The sequence below is a fragment of the Neolamprologus multifasciatus genome, chromosome 6 (genome assembly GCF_963576455.1).
Source record: "Neolamprologus multifasciatus chromosome 6, fNeoMul1.2, whole genome shotgun sequence".
NCBI classification, from domain to species: Eukaryota; Metazoa; Chordata; class Actinopteri; order Cichliformes; family Cichlidae; genus Neolamprologus; species Neolamprologus multifasciatus.
Genome location: NC_140444.1, coordinates 40,051,374 through 40,075,123, shown reverse-complemented (window position 1 = coordinate 40,075,123; position 23,750 = coordinate 40,051,374). Strand labels below are relative to the sequence as shown.

Genomic DNA, 23,750 nt, shown 5'->3' with positions numbered 1-23,750 from the left:
TAGAAACATACCATAGAAACATTCCTACTTTGTGTTGACCACATACCTGATTGATACCTGAAGTTAGGTTATTCAAAACCCAACTTGTAAAATATATTCAAACCTGTGCTATCTCACTGTTATTGAATGCAGTGAAATTACCATAAATGCATCTTACTTTTTTGGTGTCATTTTGATTTTCCCACGAACAACTGCAAAATACTGCATTACTGCAGAAACCCATGCTTAACCCTTTAAGACCTACCATAGAACCAAGTCCGCCAGAGCTTATATTATATTTTTACATGCTTTTGGGAGCATTTCAAGTTGATATACATCAATACAACCATTATAGCCCAAATCTTAATAATATGTATGCATTAAGTCCATAGTAACTACCTAAATTGCAAAAAAGTGCAATAAACTACAAAAAAATTTAAAATTGTTTTTGTTTTTTTAACATATATTTCTAGTTAGAGAAATTTAAGAGGCGTATCCCTCAAAACTGTAAATACAAAAAAGTTGCACAAAATAGTTTCCCACAACAGGAAATTTATTTTGAGTGTCTTCATAGTTTTATTTCTGAAATACACCAATTTTTATATACTGCAGGAAAAACGAAAATACATATTATACTGCAAATTTGCAAAAAAACTCAGCATATGCATCAAAATAAACTATTTCCAGCAGTGCAATATGAGTCCTAAGCATCCCAGAAACGACACAGAAAGTCATAAAGTCAAACATAACTTTTAAAAACACCAGTATAGGCTCATGAGGCCCTGATAGTAAAAAACTACATTTCCGCATAATGACGTCACTTCCGGTTTCGGGCAGGTCATGTCGGACACGCGATAGTTCGAGCTGATGGACTAGGAAGTGTTACAAACAGCTGATCGGATCGGCAAAGCCTGTTTCTGGAATATTATGTTTTTGTTGCTGCAAGTGCTTTTTATGCAGTTTTTGCAAAGTTATATGTGGAAGGAAATTGTGACCGAGGACAAGCTGATGGCATAAGATGTAAGTACAACTCCTCTGGTTTCATATGCAAAAAAAATCATTGTGCTAGCTTATGTGGTTGCAGAGCTACCAGGATTTAAAAATAGTTATGCAAAACACAGCGTGCTGCTCTGACCGGCTTTAAAGGGTTAAATTATAGTAAATATTGTCAAATCTTGAGACTAAATTAGTTATCAAAAGCTTTCAAAACAACTTTTTTCCCATCAAATCATGATTGAGTTTAACCGTGATAGAACCACAACAACCATGAAAGAATGAATATGCTAATGTTTTATTTTTGGAGTAAGAGTTTCAGCTGTGACTATGTCCATAATTTTGTCTTACGTATTACAATAAAGGGCTGTTCTTCCGTTCTTCCGTTCTATTCTACACATGTAACTTATTTGTATTATATAGCATTCTACAAAAGAACTAAAAACCAAACAAAAACAAACTGTTGATGCAGTTTCTGTCACCTGGTGACAGAGGTCAGTAGAAATGATCAATTACTGTTGCCATCCTCTGAGCTGTTTTTCCAGAGACGTCGTTACTTGTATGCTCTTATTTTGAAGGCAGCCTATTTTCCTGTAATTGTGCGCCTTGGCGTTCTTAATTGCCGGGACAGCCTCTGTTGACCCTCCGGATTTATCAGTTTCCATGTGACCGGGCTTTCATCCACAGCGGGGTTCACACACACACACACACACACACACACACACACACACACACACACACACACACACACACACACACACACACAGGCCCTCCAAGGAGAAAGTACTGGACCTTGCCAAGAAGACAAAGGAGAGCGAGAGAGAGCGAGCGTGTGTTTTCAGCGACAGAAAGAGGGGAGCGCAGATACTGGGGAGCTTTCTTTTTTTTTAAATTCCACATTTTTTATGATTCTCGGATCATAAACACTTCAGGAGTTGCTCATATAAACATGCACTTACGAGGATTTTCTCTTTTACTGGCATACCTTCTCAACACCACGCTCGGCAGCGCATTGAGTCACAACGACTATTATGAATACTACGAGCAGGAGCAGCTGGATGAGCCGGTGAGTGTGAAGCTGTTTGAGAGGAGCGCACGTCTCTGCCTACAGTAAAGTTTCAGCTGATGCAGTCACTGAGGACGTCCAGTGACTCAGAGGTGGCGTTCCCACTGAATCACAGTATATTATCAACTTTGTTCACGCTGTGGATATTTAGGGATTAACATGTGATCAGCTGAATATCTCATTCATTTTGCGTTCATGAAGGGATCAGGAATGAGGTGCAGGGTTCCCTATGTGACTCTGGTTCCTGTTGCTTAAGAATGCAGACAGTTGTCTTCACTGACATTTTGTTAGTTTAGAATAGACAGAACTCTACACATGTGTCACTCATGCATGAAGATGTGTATCTGAACAATACAGCAATATCTAAAAAGTAAAATCGAGAGTAAATATAGAAAGAAAACCTTGTTGTTGCATTCTTTAACTGTGTTTTAAGCGAGGGTGGGAGTGGACTTCCAAAGACTATGAAATAATCCCGCTGTTGTCCAACTGAAAGTTAGTATGGATGAAAGATGGACTGGTGATCTCTCTCTGTCTTCTCTTGCTCCTGTTTTCTTAAAGATTCTGGGACCAAAAATCAGGAGAAAAGCAAGTTTATGATTTGCTGCCATTCAGACTTTGACTAGTTTAGTATTACTATTTAAGAGACCTAGAATATTAAGTGAAAGCTTAGAGGAGTCAATAATGTAAGTCTCACATGTAACTTTATTTACTGGTCTCTTAAAGGGAATAACTGCTCATCATAAGAGTTAACACCAATACTAACTATCCCAGCTGTTCACGCTGGTACAGCTGTTTTTCTGTTGACAACTATCTATATCCAACATAAACTTCTGCCAAATCCCAAACTCAGGGAGCAACCCACTCTGGTGACCCCTTGTGAGCAGCCAAAAGTAGCTTCTTCTCTACGGTATGTGGGATATTGTTTGTTTAGCCTAAAAGTTCACTTTTATTTTTAAATCAATTTGAAGTCTTTGCATATTGCAGAGAATTTATTTGCACAAGTAACTGAATGGACAAGAATATTCAAGTTTTTTTGAAACACAAATGATCTCTTCATCTATTTGTGGGTGGGCTATATTAACAGGAAGGGACAGTGGCAAACAGTAGTGAACCAGCGACAGGGACATAGGCCCAAGGCTCATTGATTTCATGTGGGGGTGAAGGCTGGCTTGTGTGGGTCAGTCCAATTGATTTGACAAACTTAATGCTGGTTCTGGTAGAAAGGTGCCAGAATACCCAGTGCATTGTAGTTTGTTGCGTATGGGACCGCACAGTGGCAGACCGGTCCCATGCTGACCTCTGTCCACAACCGAAAGCAACAGTGGAGGCAGTGTGATGTTTTGGGCTACGTTCAGCTGAGAAATCTTGGGTTTTTTGGCTGTTACTTTGAAATGTACCACCTACCTAAGCATTGTTCCACACCATGGACACCCTTTCATGAAAATAGTATTTTCCGATGGCTATGGCCTCTTTCATCAGGATAGCGTGTCCTGCCACAAACCAAAAACTCCCCAGATTCCACAGATATCGATTGGATCCCATAGACATTTAATCGAGCATCTGTGGGATGTGCTGGAGAAACAAGTCCGATCAACGGGGGCCCCACCTGACAGGAGTTCAATGATCTGTTGCTAACATCTTGGTCCCAGGTACCACCCCTTCAGACGTCTTGCGGAGTCCATACCTTAATGGTTCAGAGAGATTTAGCCAGCAAAACGGGGACCAACACAGTATTAGGCAGGTGGTCATAATGTGCGTGATCAGTGTATATAGTTCATTCCATCTTGATTCAACACTTTTTTTCCCCTCATCTCAGTACCATTGGTTATCATGGAACAGGTTCTTAGTTTTAAAATTGGTAGTCAGACAGTTAGACAGGCAGGGCTAATAAAAAAACACTTAATTACATCCTGGGATGAGTAGGGTCCATTAGCAGATAAAAGCCTGGATGTCTTTCATTTGCTACTGGTGTACATTCTTCCAAATGTTTTTCAGTTCCACAAAATCCTGACAAACAGTAAAAGTATCAATTTTTTTATTTTCTCAGTTATCTCTGTTTTCATTCCAAGTTTCAGTCTTTAGATAAAGACAAGAGAAAACAAAAGGTGTTAGTAATAATGATCAGAATGAGAAGCCTGGCTCCTCAGTTTGATTTAGTCTTTTTCTGCCAAGCGTCTGGATCTGAGAGGTCAAGGAACACAGAAACGCTGATTTCATGCATTGGTTCATAAACCAGCATTTATTTTTTTTTTTTTTACATAGAGGATCTTAACTGGCTTTTGTTAAATTGCTATTATAACAATAATAATGGATTGCATTTATATAGCGCTTTTCAAAATCCTCAAAGCGCTTTTACAATTCCACTATTCATTCACTCTCACATTCACACACTGGAGTTACGCAGCTGCAGTTGTAGCCACAGCTACCCTGGGGCAGACTGACAGAAGCGAGGCTGCCATATCGCGCCATCGGCCCCTCTGACCATCACCAGTAGGCGGCAAGTGAAGTGTCTTGTCCAAGGACACAACGACCAAAACTGTCCGAGCCGGGGCTCGAACCGGCAACCTTCCGATTACAAGACGAACTCCCAACTCTTGAGCCACGATCGCCCTTGATCATACATACATACCTGTTGAGTGTTACAGCAATAGTTGGACTAATACGCCACCAAAAAGCTGCCAGCAACACAGATTGAACTGAATGAACAGAGGAACTGGAGGAGAGGAAGGGAAAATTTTTCAGGGCAGCAGGGGTGGGTAGCAGTAGGGATTAGGAAGAGGTATTTTCAAATTAGCCACAGAAAAGACCCAATGGAGGCAGGTGTCACAGGGGTCAAGGGTGTTTGTGTGTGTGGGTCTGGGTGGGGGGCCTTTCACTGTGTCTGATGAGGGTGAGGTGGCAGAGATAAATGCTGAGCAGTGGCATGAAGTCATGTGATCTCAGGGTATTGTTAACTGTAATGATGAGTTTCTCTTGTAGCTCTGGCTGTTACTCTGAGAAGTTTCACCAAGTCATCCCTGCTGTCAACCTTTTCAAGACACACTGGCTTCTAGCGTTTTCTTTCCCTTGCTAGTTGCTGCTAAGCACCAAATTTAACATAATCATTTAAGATAATCAGATTTTTGATTGTTCAGACTTTAACTGAGCAATGTTGTCCAAGTAAATTACCCCAAGCTCTTCCTTTCTTCTGTTTCCTTGAGGCTGACAATGCTGCTCGGGTGGCAGTCCTTAAAGTCATTCAGCTGTTGTCAGTGAGGCAAACTCCAACTCCACAGTGCTGGACTGCAGCTGGCACTGCTATTTCTTATTATTTTCTGGAAACTTGCCATGGGTTACTTTAAGTTGAACCTTCACCAGATGGAGAACTAGTTCATGTTCACGTGCAACTTTGCAGTGCCCACTGAGCCTACAGAAGAAGGACTGCTGTTGTTTCCTACAGTTTTACACATTGCTTTGGAGCTCATCCATGGGATTTATATATTAAGCTGTGAAGCGTAATGAATATTGGAGCCTCTATTGGAGCGCTCCCTACTAGGTATCTTTTCTTCTAAGACCGGGGTGTCAAACTCATTTTACACTGTGGGCCACATACAGCCCACTTTGATCTTAAGCAGACCAGACAAGTGAAACTCCTCTTATGTGAGTGTAAACAAATGGCCTATTTAACTGTTTTTCTACATGTTAAAGAAAAAGCTCTTAAACTTCTGCTAGGTCATTGCTCAAACTGTCAATTTTTTTGTTGATATTGTTCTTTTTTAGCTGTAGTCATAAAACAAACAGATTTCTGTTGTAGAAAGTGAAAAACATAAACTTTCCTGAGAGGTAGAGCTGTGAAGGTGGCAGCGTGGTGGCAGCAAGGCAGCCAAAGTAAGATCTTTTTGCAGAATCTGTTTACCTGCTCTTTAGTGGTCGTTGACATGGCTTTATGAGCTTTTAGCTGAGATTCTGATGTTTCTGTGGATACCATACACATCTGTATTTAAAAATCAGATCTGGCGGTATATCACGTCAAACTAGAAGTTCTCCCCTGCTACCGGGGGCATTGGGATTCAAACAATCCAAATGCATTTTGGGAGATGTAGTTTATAGTCAGTGTGCGCTTTTAAACACCATATAGTAAACTTATTTTAAGACAATCATGCACATGCTCTTATGGGCCACATAAAATGACATGACGGGCCACATTTTGCTGGCGGGCCTTAAGTTTGACACGTGTTCTAAGATGTGATCTAGCAGAAAAAACATGTTTAACTCCTTGCAAGGAATGTGCGTGTGTGTGTGTGTGTGTGTGTGAGACATTATAATGCACACTTGTGTATCATCCTTCCCTGATTCATTTGACTTACTACATTTGGCTTGGTCTTGAAGGAAGGATTCCCAGTCAGCCTCTCCAGTGAATCTTGTTGACATTTATCTTTACCAGTTTCCTGTTAGCTCCTCTTTGTTTTTACCTCTCCTCCACGTTTTCATTGGCCCACAAGATTTTAACTTTATTTTTTTTGTAATTATAATATAATATATTATATTTATATATATATTTTAAGTTAAACCCTATCAACCTACTGATCACAAAAATAATTTCAGAATATAAATAGTGTTGCAGGGTAATAATAACACATTACACATGGGATTACACAACCCCACTCCTGGAGTAACAGATGAACGTTTGTTTTGGGTTTTTTTTTTTACCACAAATGGAAATACTGCATGTGCCAGGGACTTTTAACAAACACATTAAAGGCCAAATTTGTTGTTACTGGCAGCATACTGGGCATTAATTTACAGCGTGCTAAATGTTAGCACATTGAAATTAGTTTTTACTGAGACTTTGAGTGGAACTACTCTCACCGTGTGGTTCTGGCTAGAAGGCATTCAGTTGCTTTTATATTAAGCAAGGCTGCAATTAAAGATTATCTTGGTAGTCAACTAATCTGTCAATTATTTTTCTGACTGGTCAGTGAGGCGGTGATTAGGTCCAGAACGTGTTGACTTTCATTTTTTGGAGGTCATCTCCTTCCGCTGAGGCATACTGGTGGGCCCGGTGTGAACTGCAGTGGCGCCAGCGACCAGCCTAAGCAACCAGACTGTCCAACACCTTTGTTCAGGGCTCATACTCCTGCAGCTGTTCAAACTGGTGGCAAACCACTGCAGCCTGCTCCTGCTGCATGTCAGCTCGGCCACCATCTGGGCCAGCGCCTCAGCTGGCTGATTGCAGGTCTGCCACACTGCAGCAGGGCTCGCAAAATCGCTAGCCCGATGTCCCGGGGCTAGCGATTTTTCCAGTCGGGCTACCAAAATCTATTTCTACCCTGCCCATCGGGCTATCACAGGAAGGAAAAATATATATCAATGCTTTTGCATTCTTTCGGAAATGTAGCTGGGTAATTATGTCATTGGCATCGGTGAGCCAGAATTTGTGCTTGTTTTTTGCTTTCACTTTGCAATCGCGCGAACTGTGTATAGAGAGCGACAGCACTGATTGGTGAGTGATGATAATATCCACCAATTCCTCTGACATCATCTTATCAATCATTAGCTTACTATGCAAACATGACAAGTGAAATCTCCCGCAGCTTAAACATGTGAGAGGTTGATCGCGCAGAGAATCGCTGAGCGTTATGTGAGTGCGGTTGTAAAAGCAGCAGGATATATATTTTAGTTCTGCTGAGCCAAATAAGACAGGTCAGGGTGAAGAAGTGACAGCAAAAGAAAAGCTTACCACAAAACGGAAAAGTTATGACAAATCAGACTATAAGGCAAAAAGAAAGTGCAGCTTTATGGTTTCATGGACAAAAGAATTTCTGTGGCTGCAATATGACGAGCTAAACAACCAGGGGTGCACATAAGTGGTCCGCAGGTGCGTATTCGCTGTCAAAATAGAAAACGCGCACAAGATATGAAGCTGCAACGCGTGTTTGCGTACATAAGATTTTCAGGAGGAGGACAGACATTTGTTTAGAACTCTTAAAGATGTCGAAGAAGCTCCTTTAAGCAATTACTTTGGTGTTCCTCCACCTCCAAAGAAATGTCAGAAGGAGTCCGAACCACAAAAGAAGCGCGTATTCTCGGAAAAGTGGTCGCAGGAGGTGAGCTGGCTTCAAACAAATGATGAACGCACAGAGATGTGGTGCAGAATGTGCCGTGAAAATCCCACTCTAGCGGACAACAACAGTGCCTTTTATATGGACGCAAACGCACGTTGCAACTTCTTATCTGGTGCGCGTCTTTTATTTTGACAGCGAATGCGCACATTCAGTGGAAATTTCAAATTCAGGATCTGACACAGACTGATTCATGTCCTACACAGTTCTTACAAGTTCATAGAAGTGTCTGTTCAATTAGAACCAAGTATTTGAGTTGATGATTGTAATTTTTATACAATGTTGTAATTTGTGTTTCAACAATTTTTTGATTAATGTTTTGTTTCCGTTACAATATTATACTTTAATGTATAATATTGTAAACGAAACAAAACAGGAAACAAAACATCAATCAAAAAATTGCTCTCTTTTTTATTCGGGCTACTTAAATTTATTTTGGGCTACCAAAAACTGAAGAGTTCCTGCCCGAAGGGCTACCAGGGATTTTGAAATTTTGCGAGCCCTGTGCAGCTTGGGTTTTGGCACCAATGTGTCAATAAATTACCCATGCACACATGGGTTTGTTTTTTGAACAGTTTCTGCAGCAGCTGAGAAGACAGCTGGAAACCTGTTGCAGATGCTCAAATGGGGAGATGTGATCAGATGACAAAGGTCAACTATGTGTATTAGCCTCCCCTGACACCACACCCTGAACCCACTGCTCCACCCCTGCCACAGTGGACTTCAAAGGCCCTCTGATAAGAGGAGGCAGGCCAGAGACTGTTACAACTTTAACCACTCAAGTAGACAGTGGCACATTCAAAGACTCAGTGGATCCTACCAGAGGAACTGGCAAAAGCTCTTCGATTGTCTTGAGGTTTAGGTATTGTTACCGTAAATCAGACAGAGTTTCAGTCAGTTGCCACCTCTGTTCCAACATCTTATAATAGTTGCTGCTCTGCCTGGTAGAGGCTAGAGCTGTGCTATAGCATATTGTCCACGATAACACTGATAAACTATTTTAAGTGTCATTGTGATATCATTGTTATAGCAACAATACGGGACAACCCCAGACATGTGTGACAGTCAGAGCCACAGGTTAACTTCCAGTGAAGATTTAATAATACAGGTAAGCAAAAAATCAGAGCCAAACTAAGATGCAGAGATTTTTAAGATACAGTAAAATGCTTTGTATTCATATGTACAATTAATCACGTCGTCAGAAGTTGAGCTGAATTTGTGAAGAGATTTGTAATTCAAATCATTGTAACTGAAAAGGCTTTGACATGTGGGCACACTCGTGCTTTTGCCTCTTTTGAATTCACATTAAATCTAAATCTGGTGGGTGTCTGAAGATCCTCTCCTTTATTTCTGTGTTTTGAAAGAAGGTGAAAGACCGCTGGTTTGGCAGCATTGCTAAGGTACAAGTCAGTCCTCATCGAAGAGCTGACTATTATGAGCAGGGCCACAGATTGTGCATAACTCTTGAAGTTGGAAAGATCAGTGTTTTCATAGACGTTGTAGTAATGCAGTTGTAAGTTTACATGAATGGCTATTCATACTGCCACTATAAATGCTGACAAGTTTGGCTAATATATCAATAAATAAAAAGATTTTTTTGTTAAATATTGAAAAAGTAACCACAGGATGAGCCCAGACAATGGCATTGTGGGTGTCAAAGTCATATGTTTGTGTTAGAGATGGACCGATCCGATATTACGTATTGGTATCTGTCCGATACTGACCTAAATTACTGGATCGGATATAGGAGAGGAATAAAAAAATTAATCCGATCCATTAAATATCACAAAAGCACCTCAGAAAACTTGCAACATGGTGTAACTCAGCTCATAAGCACGTCGGAGCAGTATGCGTCACGTGATAAAGTGGCTGTGGCGTGCGAGACCTGTCTATTTGAGCATTTTGGAGCCTCGCTACCAAACTGGCATTTCATCTCAGAGAAAGTTTTCCCAGAGAGAAGTAAAGCAAGTGTGTAAGTTCATCTCCGAATGTTTGTAAAGCATTCCAGCGTTAAGCTTAACAACTGATATATGGAGCGACTGCCTCTTCTCTCTCCCTCCCTCTCCTTTTGCTACTTCAATCATGAAACTAAGGCACAAAGAAATACTTTATTTTCTTATTCTCATTTAAAATGTCCAGCTTTTAATAAATAATTATCTGAATCTTACACCCAAAGTTTTAATCTGATGTAAAATGTGTGTCCATTACTGTATATAGTAACTATTAAGTCTAATATACCCTAGTCAGCTATAGTACTTGTGCCGTTATGGGTGCATGTCTGATGCAGGGGCGTTAACACCTTTCTTATATCACCACTCTGAAGACCGATGAGCGTTGTCAACAGGTTTACTGATATTCAAAAGGGTAAAACTAAAAACAAGACAAAAAATACAATCATGACATACATATGTGCAGCATAATATACAGTTATATACTACAATGCTACTACATAGCATATGTCTAATTATGTAAACTTTTTAAACTACGACTGATGCTATCCCAGACGACCTCCAAAATCGCGGGTAACTAGCTTAGCAAAAGGACTAGCTTTACAGCCAAATACTGCATTAGCGGGGAACATATTGTACAAAATCAAAGTTGCAATTTATACTTTAAGTACATACCGGCGATACAACCATAAACCGAAGATTTGAACAGTATTTTTTCCAACAGGACACCATAAACTGTGTGCCGATATGTTTCCCTTCTTTTTGCCTTTCTTGCGCCGACTTCCTGTTCAATAAAGTTGTTTCAAAATAAAGCCGTTTCTAAAGCGCATTACTTGGAGCAACCACAGAGGGCGCTGTAAACACATAATAAATAACAAGTGACTGAGAATGATATTTTAGTGATACAACATTTTACAACTTTTAGTGATAACAGAACACTCCCCGCCTGGCGTGAATAAACGCCACAATTAAATATTGGGGAAAACAACATGTTAAGAAGGCACCAAAGGTACAATCTCTGAGATAGGTCTGGTTAACACCTTTGTACCATCTGATTTAGCTACCTTAATTTCAATGGTACGTATTTTACCATCTTTACTTGGGAACACCTTAGTTATGAGACCAAGAGGCCATTCATTTCTTGGCACTTGACTGTCTTTGAGTACCACAACACTTCCTAAGCTCACGTTAGGCTGGCTAGACTGCCATTTGCGGCGTGGCTGGAGGGTAGGGAGAAACTCTTTTCTCCATTTGTCCCAGAAGATGTTCGACAGGTGCTGAACCTGGCGCCACTGATGTTTGTAGAGGTCTGATGCTGTGAATTTTTCAGCTGGAGCCTGAAGGGGTGCTACCTTTTGAGTCAGGAGAATAGCTGGAGTCAAGATGAAGGGGTCACTTGGGTCTGATGAAACCGGGACAAGGGGTCTAGAGTTTATGATAGCGGCCACCTCTGCCATGAAGGTGACGAGAACCTCATGAGTGAGTTTAGTGGTCTTAAGCTGAAAAAACATAGAGTCCAATATTCTCCGTGCTAAACCTATCATTCTCTCCCATGCTCCGCCGAAATGGGAGGCATGAGGTGGGTTAAAAGTCCATTTACATCCATGTTCTTTTAAGAAGGTGTGCACAGCTGTGTTGTCCAAGTTTGAAGGGATTTTCAGTTCTTTACATGCACTTACAAAATTGGTGCCTCGATCAGAGCGAACGGTTTTCACTGGTCCCCTCACGGCCAGAAATCGTCGGAATGCATTAATGAAGCTAGAGGTATCAAGTGACTCTACCACTTCAATGTGAACTGCTCTAATACTCAAACAAGTGAATATGACAGCCCACCTTTTATTCTGATTGACGCTTCCTCTTGTACGTCGTGAAGACACAAACCACGGACCAAACACATCTAAGCCCACATTCGTGAACGGGGGATCTGTTGCGAGACGGTCTGGAGGGAGGTTTGACATTTTCTGTGTGCTCAAAGGGGCACGAAGTCTTTTGCAGGTAACACAATGATGGATGATTGTGCTCACTTTTCTTTTACCGCCCACTATCCACCATCCTGCAGAGCGAACGGCTCCTTCTGTGAAAAGGCGACCCTGATGCTGTGTCTGCTCGTGGTAGTGCTTTATGAGAAGCGCTGCAACATGGTGGTGGCCAGGAACTATGAGAGGGTTTTTCTCACCTTGGCTAATGGTTGAGTCTCTGATGCGACCACCTACTCTAAGGAGTCCTTCTTTGTCCAGATAGGGGTCTAAGGTTTTGAGAGGACTGGTTTTGGGTAGTCTTTCATGTTTTTGCACACACTTGATTTCTTCAGCGTACACGTCCTGCTGTACTGCTCGAATGACAAGGTTCTGAGCTTGGTTTAACTCATCCACAGTAAGTCCCGTTTCACAGTAATGCCAGCCATTACAGTGATTGGCTTTGCTTGGTGGTGATTTGAAGTTGTGGATGACATGTATTAGTCTAGAAAGAGCACGTGTGAGGGATTTCCAGGTAGAAAACTTGGTGAATCTGTCTAAGCCCAGTTCTTTAGTTGAGGCTGTTGTTTTGAGTGCAGTTACCTGAGGTCTTACCTCTGAGTCCATGCTGGGCTCTACAAGGTCGTAGGAGTCATTTAGAGAACTCTGAATCTGATGCAAAAGGTCAGGGCCAGTGAGCCAGTTACTAAGCGGCAGCTGGTATGCAGGAACAGAACGAGTGGCGTGATCTGCAGGGTTCTGACTGCTAGCTACATAGTGCCACTGGCATGGCTGAGAAGATCTGCGGATTCTAGTCACACGATTACTGACATAGACATAAAATCTTCTAGACTCGTTGTAAATGTAACCTAGGACTACTTTACTGTCTGTGTAGAAGGTAGTGTGGTCTAGTTTACAGTCAAGTTCATCTGAGATAAGATCTGCGAGCTCAACCGCTAAAACGGCAGCACTAAGCTCTAATCTTGGAATAGTCTGATCTGGGCGTGGTGCTAGCTTAGCCTTACCCATTACGAAGCCTACTTGACTGTGTCCTTCTGCATCTGTCACTTTTAAATAGGCCACTGCAGCTATGGCTTTGGTAGATGCGTCTGAAAAAACACACAACTCTTTTTTCACGGCTGTTGAAGGGGAAATGTCTGTGTATGCTCTGGGAATGGTCATGTTAGGCAGGTCTTTGAGTGAGTCTTTCCACTGTGTCCAGGACTCTTCCATTTCGGGAGGCAGTGGAGCATCCCAGTCCCCATTTTCAGCTGTAAGTTCACGTAGAATTGACTTTCCCTGTATGGTGACTGGTGCTACAAAGCCCAGCGGATCATAGAGGCTGTTTATTGTTGATAGAACACCTCGTCTAGTAAAGGGCTTTGACTCATCAGATACTTCAAAGGTGAAGCAGTCTTTACTTAAGTCCCAGAGGAGACCTAGGCTACGCTGCATGGGCACTGAATCAGCTTCAAAGTCTAGGTTTTTTAGGTTTTTGGCATGATCTTGAGTCGGGAATGCCTCTAGTACTTCCTTTCTGTTTGCTGCTATTTTATGCAGTCTTAAATTTGAGTTTGCAAGTGCATCTTGGGTTCTTTGGAGTAGAGATATGGCCTTTTCAACAGTAGGTAGAGATTTGAGTCCGTCATCAACGTAGAAGTCGCGCATGACAAACTGCTTCACATCTGCATCGCAGTCTGGTTCGACGCGTTGGACAGATTGGTGCAGGCCATATATGGCCACTGCTGGCGATGGGCTGTTCCCAAAGACGTGGACCGTCATTCTATACTCCACAATTTCTTTGGAAATGTCATTGTCGCGGAACCACAAGAAGTGTAAGTAGTTCCTGTCTTGCTCTCGCACGTTGAAACAGTAAAACATCTGTTCGATGTCTGCTGTGAAGGCAACGGCTTCTTTTCTGAAGCGTATTAGGACCCCAAGCAATGAGTTGTTAAAATCTGGTCCTGTTAACAGAACGTCATTCAGGGATACGCCTTCATACTTGGCGCTGCTGTCGAAGACGACCCTGATCTGCATGGGTTTACGGGGATGGTAGACACCGAATAGTGGCAGATACCAACATTCCTCATCCTCTTTTAGTGGAGGGGCGATCTCTGCATGTTTGTTTTGGAATATTTTGTCCATGAAAGTGATGAAATGTTCCTTCATCTCTTTCTTCTTTTCAAAGGTGCGAAGAAGAGACATTAGGCGATTCAGGGCCTGTGGTCTGTTGTTAGGGAGCTTTTGGCGTGCATTTTTAAATGGTAAAGGAGCTGTCCAACTGTTATCTGTGTCTTTTGTTAGTCCTTCCTCCATTATTTTTAAGAAGGCATTGTCCTGGATGGAAGGTGAGATGTAGTTGTCGTTTCTGGTTTGTTTGAACACATTACATCCTAAATGATCAGGTTCACAAGCACTGTCTGCCAGCTGGGGGCTGAAGTTGAGTGGAACTTGTATCCCACAATGTTTCTCTTTTATGTTGAAAACATTAGGACATGGCTCGAACGCTGTGGGACGTCCCCTTTCAGTTGCATTTGTGAACAGAGTCCTTACTGCAGGAGTTTTGTGGACGTCACCTAAACACACGTTTCCTACTATGACCCATCCTAGGTCCAATTTTTGAGCATAGGGTGCGTTGTTAGGGCCACTTATCTGTTTGCGGACTTTGTGAGCTCTAATGACATCCCGTCCAAGAAGCATTAGTATGGGGGCGTTAGAGTCCAAGGCAGGAATGAGGTGAGCCACTGACTTTAGATGGCTGTGGTGTCTAGCTGCACTGGGTGTGGGGATCTCGTCTCTGTCATTTGGGATATTTTTGCACTCAATTAGGCTAGGCAGTGGGATGTGGACTGAACCATCTAAAGCTGCCACTACATAACCTGTAGCTCTTCTACCCATTGTCTCTTTGGTACCTGCACATGTCTTAAGCGAGTAAGGGGAACTAGGGCCGCAGTCATTAAACAACTCAAAGAACTCCGGACGTACTAGTGATCTGTTACTTTGTTCATCATGGATGGCATAAAGCCTTACTGCTTGATGTGGGTGGCCTGCTGGGTAGACATTAACGAGACAGATTTTAGAACATGAAAAGCCTGCTTCATTCACACCACAAACCTGAGTGCATTTAGAAGTGATCTCCTCTGATTCAATGGTGTCAGGCTCCCCGCCATGCTCTGCTGCTGGTTCAGTTTCTTTTAGCCAGGGAGCTGGTCCTGGGTGGAGAGCCGTGCAGTGCTTCTCATCGTTGCACTCGGAACACTGTACCTTGGCTTTACAGTTCTTTGCTATGTGTGAAGATGAGGCACAGCATCTGAAGCAAAAGTTGTTTTCTTTTAAGAACGCTTTCCTATCTAACAGTGTTTTCATGCGAAATGCTCTGCACACTGAGAGAGGATGGGCTTTCTTGTGAATTGGACAAAGCTTTTCACCATCTACAGTTTTGTTTGGGGACCTCTGTGTGTCTGAACTAGTGCGAGAGATGACATCAGTTTTGTGCACAGAAATCTCTTTTTGTCTGTTTGCCCTCCAAGATAGTTTGTCTGGTCTGGGTGCATCAGGTGATGGTGTGAGGTTAAAGCTGGGGTCGTTTCTAGCATCAGCTTCTTGTGCAACAAAGTCTACTAGAACACTAAAAGGTGGGAAGGAGACACATTTTGTGCGTTTGTAGTTGGCTCCTACCGTAATCCACCTTTCTTGCAGGTAGAAGGGAAGTTTTTGAATGATTGGATTTACTCCTCTTGCTGTATCTAGGAATGCAAGACCAGGGAGGTCTCCTTCAGCTTTAGCACACTGCACTTCCATGAGCAGGTCACTAAATTTTCTCAGTTTTGCAAAGTCTTTGGATGAGATTTTTGGGAATGCATCAATTCTTTTAAACAGTGCATCCTCGATCACTTCAGCTGAGCCGTAACATTGTTCAAGTCTGTTCCATATCATGTTGAGGCCATTGACTGGGTTGTTGATGTGTATGGCTCTGAGTTGTTCTGCATGTTCAGCCGATTCCTTGCCAAGCCATTTTAACATCAAGTCCATTTCTTCACTTGCCGTTAGATCTAACCCACTTACAGCATTTTCAAATGAGCGTTTCCAAGCTCTGAAGTTTTGGGGCTTGTCATTAAAATGGAGCAGCCCTGTTGCCACTATTTCACGACGAGCAAAGTATCTGATGAAGTCACTCACATTTGATTCTCTAGGCTCTTTGTATAAAGGCCTAGCATCATGAAAGCTAGATGCTGACACCTGATTTGACCAATTGGTACTGTAATTTTTATTAGCATGAGGAGAAGGGGAGATGACTGGAGTTTTTTGGCAACAGTCAGGATCATCTGGTAGACCTATTGGAATTTTTTGTGGGTCATTTTCTTTTTTAGGGCTTGGTGGCTGATCACAGGTGATCTCTGGTTTACTTTGCGTTACATTTTCATTTTTTGATTGTTGAAGAGCAGCATCATTTTCTTTTCTCACAAATGCAGATTGGCCAATGACATATTGTTTAGTTCGTTCTGCTGTTACTGAGGGACAGATGTTGCTGCGTGTTTCTGTCTGTGCGGCAGCAGCTGCTTCTAATGACTCTGCTTCAGCAATGGCTGAGGCTACATCTTTTTCATGCTGTAAATATTCGATGGATGCCTCAACTTTAGCTTTTGCTACTTCTATTTGTGCTTTTTCTACCTTCAAATCCATTTCTTTAGCTGCGAAGCTGAGACGTGCTTTGGCTGCCTCAGCTTTTGCTCTGGCTTTGGCAGCTGCAGAACCTGTAGAGGAGGCACACGAAGCTTCGGACCGGGTCTTGAGGGATGACGCCTTGCTGGACATGTTGGAGTTGACTAGACGACTGCTGGCTCACTGCTGTATGCCGTGTTGCTCCGAGGCGTAGTAGTGGTCAGCTTCACTCTAGCGTGCGATGACTGCGTTATCTTTGTTCATGCGGATGCCGCCATTTTACTGTGCCGTTATGGGTGCATGTCTGATGCAGGGGCGTTAACACCTTTCTTATATCACCACTCTGAAGACCGATGAGCGTTGTCAACAGGTTTACTGATATTCAAAAGGGTAAAACTAAAAACAAGACAAAAAATACAATCATGACATACATATGTGCAGCATAATATACAGTTATATACTACAATGCTAATACATAGCATATGTCTAATTATGTAAACTTTTTAAACTACGACTGATGCTATCCCAGACGACCTCCAAAATCGCGGGTAACTAGCTTAGCAAAAGGACTAGCTTTACAGCCAAATACTGCATTAGCGGGGAACATATTGTACAAAATCAAAGTTGCAATTTATACTTTAAGTACATACCGGCGATACAACCATAAACCGAAGATTTGAACAGTATTTTTTCCAACAGGACACCATAAACTGTGCCGATATGTTTCCCTTCTTTTTGCCTTTCTTGCGCCGACTTCCTGTTCAATAAAGTTGTTTCAAAATAAAGCCGTTTCTAAAGCGCATTACTTGGAGCAACCACAGAGGGCGCTGTAAACACATAATAAATAACAAGTGACTGAGAATGATATTTTAGTGATACAACATTTTACAACTTTTAGTGATAACAGAACAGTACTTTTTCCTTTGGGAACCACCTGTGCAGTCTGCAATCCAGAATAGGGAGGAAGGTGTAGGGTTTAAGTTTATTAGCTCCGTATTAGGGCTGGGCGATATGGCCCAAAATTCATATCTCAATATTCTTTAGCTGGATGGTGATATACGACATATATCTCGATTTTTTTTTTTAAGCCATAAATTAAGAACAAAAAGAGAGTTCTTATCAAAGCTATGTCCCAGATCTCACACATCTCTGTAGTAACATACAGTGTAGATGTACATGAAAGATTATTCAGAAATAAATTATCAGCATTTATTAAAATAATGATCCATAAATAAAAGAAAAAAATGTTGTTTTTGTGCATAACAAAAAGCTCACAATTGTGCAGTCAAAATGTAAACTAAAGACGCTGAGCATAATAACAAAAACAGATTTCGCAGCTGCTCTGCTCCCAAGTTCTACTGTGTGACTGACAGCCTCGAGTGACGCCATCCAGCCCCACGCACAGGGCGATCCGTGGTAACTCGTTAACGGCGATTCGCCGCATTATGGCATTAAAGTCATTAAAGTCATTTTAACGAGATTAACGCTAACAGCACTAAATAGTAACCTCCAAATGTTTCTTTTTACCAACCAGCTCCTCTTTGATAGCTGCCGTGTCCATCTTTTTAGGGCTGTGCCCACCAGCACCACACGCTTACCCTTTGGCACCCTCTCCTGTCCTGGCTCCAGGGTGAGGCCCTGGTAACTCTATCCTGGCAGTGTGAACTGTTCCGTCAGTGTTCTACTCATAGGGGTATTTTGAATTAGTCTTTGTCTGGTCCATCTTTCATTGTCGTTGTCGTTGTCAGGCAACGACAACTTCTCCAGTTGTCGTTGCCTGCAAGTGAAGCGATGGGGGAGGGGGAGTTGTGTTCAGTGCAAGAGAGAGGCGAGGTGGAGAGTAACGTTGCGTACAGACAAAAGTGGACGAAAGAGATGCAAACTAGCTTGCTTGCTAAACTATGAAATATTTTGGGTGCAGTGTATTTTTTGCATACAGGTTTAACAGAATAGCTTTAGTGTTTGTTTGCTTTTTTGTTTTTTTTTTAAACTTGAGTATGAACTTATACAAAATGCAGCAAGATATAAAAAGAAAACAGTTTTATTGATTAAAAAATACACTATATCGGATTCATGTCAGTATTGGCAAATATCCAAATTTATGATATCGGTATTGGTATCGGACATAAAAAAAGTGGCATTGTGCCATCTCTAGTTTGTGTTAAGAGTGAAAAGGAGTGAGCTGAAAGATGCTGAAACACTGTAGAGCTGAGCTAAAAAGGAGATTGAGAATGAGAATTCTGTCTGGTTTTATTCAAAAAAACATATTTTAGCTACCACCCCGCATTTGGCCTTACATTTGCTACTGGCACATGTTTGCACATGTTTGCCAGAGCATTTTTGGCATATGCTGTCAAATTTTTCTATGCTGTTCTTATCTTTCCTCTTTGAACAACTTTATTTTTCCGTTTCTTGGCCTGTATTTGCCTCTTTAGACCTCAAATGTTGGCATGGTGGAGCTTTGAAAAGTCCACATCACAATAACGCTTGTTTTTAAATCTGATGTCTTCAATTAATAATGTTTATCTTCTGTCTCCTCATGTGCTCAAGAAACATTTTCTTTAATTATGTATTTTTGACCTTCTGTGTGGACAGTTGACCAATTGTTTGATGTCTATACTAGAGGTAATAAGTGGGAACTTATCGGTTGCTGTAAGTGAAAAAGAGTTATTAAAGTTGACACATGGTTTAAAAATTGGTTTGTATAATGAAACGTGAACATTTCTGTTAATTAGGTAGAAGTATAAAACTTGAAATGAACACTAATGCACATCCTGCTATTTTCTTCACCAATAGACTGACGAGTGGAGGTTTTGAAATTTAAATTTTCCAACCAAAGTCTAAAGTTGCGTTAACATGCCAGTTTTTTACATAACAAAGTGGTCTTACTCAGGAGTGGGTTTAGGGTATGTTTCCTGCAGAGGTCATTACACAACATCTCATGCTCATATTACTACACTTGTTCATGCTGAGCACTAGATTTTCCATCTGACTGAACAGAAACAGTGCAAGTTGTGTTTCTGGTATTAATTTTCACTCCAGGAAATCTTGACAAATTGAGAATAGAAGTAGGGATGAAAAAGCAAGTCAAATATTGCTGTTTCTGTTATCTTTTAAATGAGTTTATGGTTTACACTGATCTGTAACATAGAAACTGTAAATGACCCTAAATTCTGACATAGATGTGGTGAATTAACAGTGTATTTCCCTCACTCTTTTACTGAATCTGTCTCAGTATCATCCTGTATGTGGGTTTATGTTGGTCCATCACTTACTTCATCTTAGAGGACTAAGGATAGATTTTAAGCTTTTATCTTGAACCAGTTACCACAAAGTTTCTCTTTCATCTCTTACTTTCTGTCTAGCTTCTACCAATCTCTCCCCCCTTACTGCTGTCTGTCTGTATCTCTCACTCATATTTCACAAAGCCCTGGAGTCTGCAGAAGAATGTAGTGTGTAATTAACAACCATTTTGAAGGAATGTTTTGTGATTTTTTTTTTTCCAGCTTAGGCTTACTACTCTGCCTCAGTACAGAGATGTGTACCCTTTGGTTCCACATACTACCTGCTGAAAATATACATAACCTTACCACTGTGAAAAAATAAAATGACTGGGGTCGATTTAAAAAAACACCCAGAAGACATTGTAGTCAGATGTAGTCATAAACAATACTTTGAGATACTTAAACTTCTCCAATTGGGGTAAACCTCCTTTCCAATTCTACACCTAGAAAAGATCTTGGGGACTGGGGCCTCTGCCAGGCATTCCTAGAGTAGTGTCACTATATACTTAGGTGTGCCAGGTCTGTCCAGCATCCTCCCACGCCACCTGATCCAACTCACCATGTCCAAATCACTAGTTTTGGTAGTCGGAGATGTTTGCCAGGGCCTCTGCTCAACAAACATTGCACCTGACCCCCTGTGGGTGGTGGGCCTTCAGGATGGGACCCATGTCCCTTTTTAGGGTTGTGCCCACCAGCACCACACGCTTACCCTTTGGCACCCTCTCCTGTCCTGGCTCCAGGGCGAGGCCCTGGTAACTCTATCCTGGCAGCGTGAACTGTTCCGTCAATGTTCTACTCATAGGGGTATTTTGAATTAGTCTTTGTCTGGTCCATCTTTCATTATACTACATAGTACACTGAGCTAGTTACCCTAAGCACAGTTCTTACCCCATGCCAGCTAAGATAGGCAGTGAAAAAAAAGGGGTCCTAGATAGCATGCAAATTCATGTCAAGGTTGTGAGACTGCCTCATAATGTGGACCTCTGTAAGTTTATGTTGTTCATCATGTTGGAAATCAGTGCTAAAGGGGGGAGGGTATGCCAGTGTGGCCAAGGAGTATCCTTGAGTTAAAACATGACAAGAGATTTCTGTCAACTCTTAACAAAGTTCCAGTTTGTTAAGAGGTGACAGAAATGGTGACAGTGAGAAAGTGTTGCTTTGAGTGGAAAGTCGGGAATACAAATAATGGCTAGGGCTGCCACAAACTATTATCTTGATGGTCGACTAGTCACCGAATTTTTTTGCAATTAGTCGACTAATCAGATCATGCATCCATTGGACGTAAAACGTACAGCTTATTGCACCAGCAGCATCTGCTCTTATATAACTATCATTAGCTTACAGCTTTAAGTGTTTAAGGTATGTGCTAACTAAAAATAAAGACAAGATGATAGTTTTATTAAATTTTAATGAAATTTGCAGATTGTTTTGATGAAGTTTAATAAACTCCTTGCTATCTAAAATATAACAGGACACCGGAGTATATTCTTGAGCATCTCACACTTCTGATAACCAGTTGTCTGCTTGACGTTTATTCAGCTGTGTAAAAACTATAACTTTAATCTCAGCCAAACGGCTAGCTATCGAGCTAGTGGGTAACAGATGTCTCCGAAAACGTCGGAGCGCTTTTGAAAATATGTGATGTCTTGATAAATTGAGCAGATATTTGAGGTTTACACAGCTACATTCTCGCTTGAAAATATGTTAAACGTTTATTTTGTGACCCAGAAAGAATAATAAGAGTAATATTAAAACTAAGTAGCTGCCACCATTGTTGGAAACTGAGCAGGGCTGCGCTATGAATCCTGGGACAGAGCTACTTCTTCTTCTTCGAGGTTTAACGGCAGCTGGCATCCTTGTACACGCGGTGTTGCCATCTTCTGTTTCAGTCCGTTATTACACTCTTAAATCCTACTACTTATTCCTGCGTCTTTTGTGATCTTACAAAGCTTCAAATGACGCGTCGACTATTAAATCAGTCGTCGACGATTTTGATAGTCTACGTAATCGTGACTAGTCAACTAATCGTGGCAGCCCTTAATAATGGCTAATATTTAGGTATACACACTTCTATCAAGCAAGCAAGTTTTGATTGTAAACCCTTTAGTATTTACTTTTAGCACATATTATACTTAGAAGTGGGTGTAAATGGGTGAATGAGGCATGTTGTACTTTGAGTACTCCGGGAGAGTGGAAAAGTGCCATATAAGAATCGGTCCATTTACCATTTACAAACAAAAAAAAAACACACCACAAAAACTTTGCAGTACACCCAGAAGGGAGCAGTGGGTAGCATCAACAAGTGGGATGTTATGGAGTAGGCCAGATGTGTGAAGAGAATTCCAGTTAATTTTGTCTTCATTTGAATTTCATTTTGTTCTGAACATGTGTTCATGTGATGCTAGGCCTTGTTTAAGAAAATTGACTTTTGATGTGCTCACGTGACACAGTTGGCCTTTGATGTTGTAAAATAACTTTAAATAAACCTTAAGTTATTTTGTGTTGAATTTGTCTAACTTTTATATAGCTAGACAGTTTCTGAGATCAAAATCTACAGTTTTACTTTATAACCAATGGCACAATTTACCCAAAGGTATTCTCTTTGGGTAAATTGTGCACATGCAAATCACCGTGTGAAAGAAAGAAAGCAGTCCTACATATTTGTTAAATAATCACATTTTAGGACACGTTCTCATCAAAAATGACTCAAAGTGTTACAGGAGGCCAAGAAAGGCCATAAAATGATGATATTTACCAGAGGATGAGAAAATATAAACTGACTTTCTTTATTTTAAATGAACTTTGCACTTTTTTGTTTAAGTAAATCATCAATTAGTTTCCAGAGCTTGCTGTCCTTTGTTTTACTACATGCACATGTACTCAAGTCTAGTTGGGATTGTTGAGTTGGAATATTTGACACAACTAAATGCATATACAAAAAGACATTTCCTGTTATTTCATTTGGGATTTCTAATTGTACAGTTTTCAATTCTCTGAATTCTCTGAGTCTCATAATTACAAATATTACCTCAGGTCTCTGACATGCATGCAGGCGTCTGGCTTCTCAACTGATTCTTCTGTGTTTCCATTCGTATCAAAGCTCCTGCTGTCTTCTGTTCCACAGGGTTCAGTGCTAGGACCAATTCTGTTTACATTATTCATGCTTCCCTTAGGCAGTATCATCAGAAGACATAGTATACATTTTCACTGCTATGCAGATGACACCCAGCTCTATCTGTCCATGAAGCCAGATAACACACACCAATTAGTTAAATTGCAGGAATGTCTTGAAGACATAAAGACCTGGATCTAACTTTTTAATTCAGATCAAACTGAGGTTATTGAACAAGGCCCTGAAAATCTTAGAAATATGGTATCTAACCAGATTCTTACTCTGGATGGCATTACCTTAGAATACTCACAGAGACTAGCAAGGGCGTATTTCTCCTGTATTGGCTCCATTGACTCCTTGTTGAGAACCAAAATTGAATTTAAAATCATTCTCATCACAAACAAGTCTCGAATAGTTTGGATTCAGAAGACAGAGACACTCTCTACTAGTTATTATCAGTTATTATCGTTAGGTATTATTAGTTCTATGGCTCTCTTCTACATTGTCTCCTTGTTCTGCCTTGGGATGACTTTTGCCATAAATTGGATCTTGTGAATGAACTCTTGTTGTGAATAAACTACACTGAAATGCATTTCGAGGTCATTAATTTGAAAAACTACAGCTTATTCATAAGACATGTGCGTACTAA

The 23,750-nt window shown here is 41.1% G+C and overlaps 2 protein-coding genes across 3 annotated transcripts in view; one reads left to right on the top strand and one right to left on the bottom strand.

The window, feature by feature from the left end:
- The first annotated feature begins 848 nt into the window (after positions 1-848).
- vegfc (vascular endothelial growth factor c) overlaps positions 849-23,750 on the top strand; it is a 96,974-nt gene continuing 74,072 nt past the window's right edge. The window contains exon 1 of the mRNA XM_085163579.1: positions 849-2,038. Within this exon, the coding sequence (XP_085019705.1) occupies positions 1,922-2,038 (117 nt within the window). The 5' untranslated portion in view covers positions 849-1,921. The remainder of the gene's footprint in view (positions 2,039-23,750) is intronic.
- LOC146517706 (uncharacterized) lies at positions 10,390-17,619 on the bottom strand. 2 transcript variants are annotated; one of them, XR_014874654.1, is made up of 2 exons: positions 10,764-17,619; positions 10,390-10,509 (listed from the first exon to the last, which is right to left on the bottom strand). XR_014874654.1 is itself a non-coding variant. In XM_085163570.1 (2 exons), the coding sequence occupies exon 2, from the start codon at positions 16,856-16,858 to the stop codon at positions 11,081-11,083; it is 5,778 nt and encodes a 1,925-aa protein (XP_085019696.1). In that variant the 5' UTR covers positions 16,859-17,101; positions 17,356-17,619; the 3' UTR covers positions 10,390-11,080. The 2 variants fall into 2 exon arrangements, 1 of the variants encoding a protein (XP_085019696.1); XM_085163570.1 differs by having other exon boundaries at positions 10,390-17,101; positions 17,356-17,619.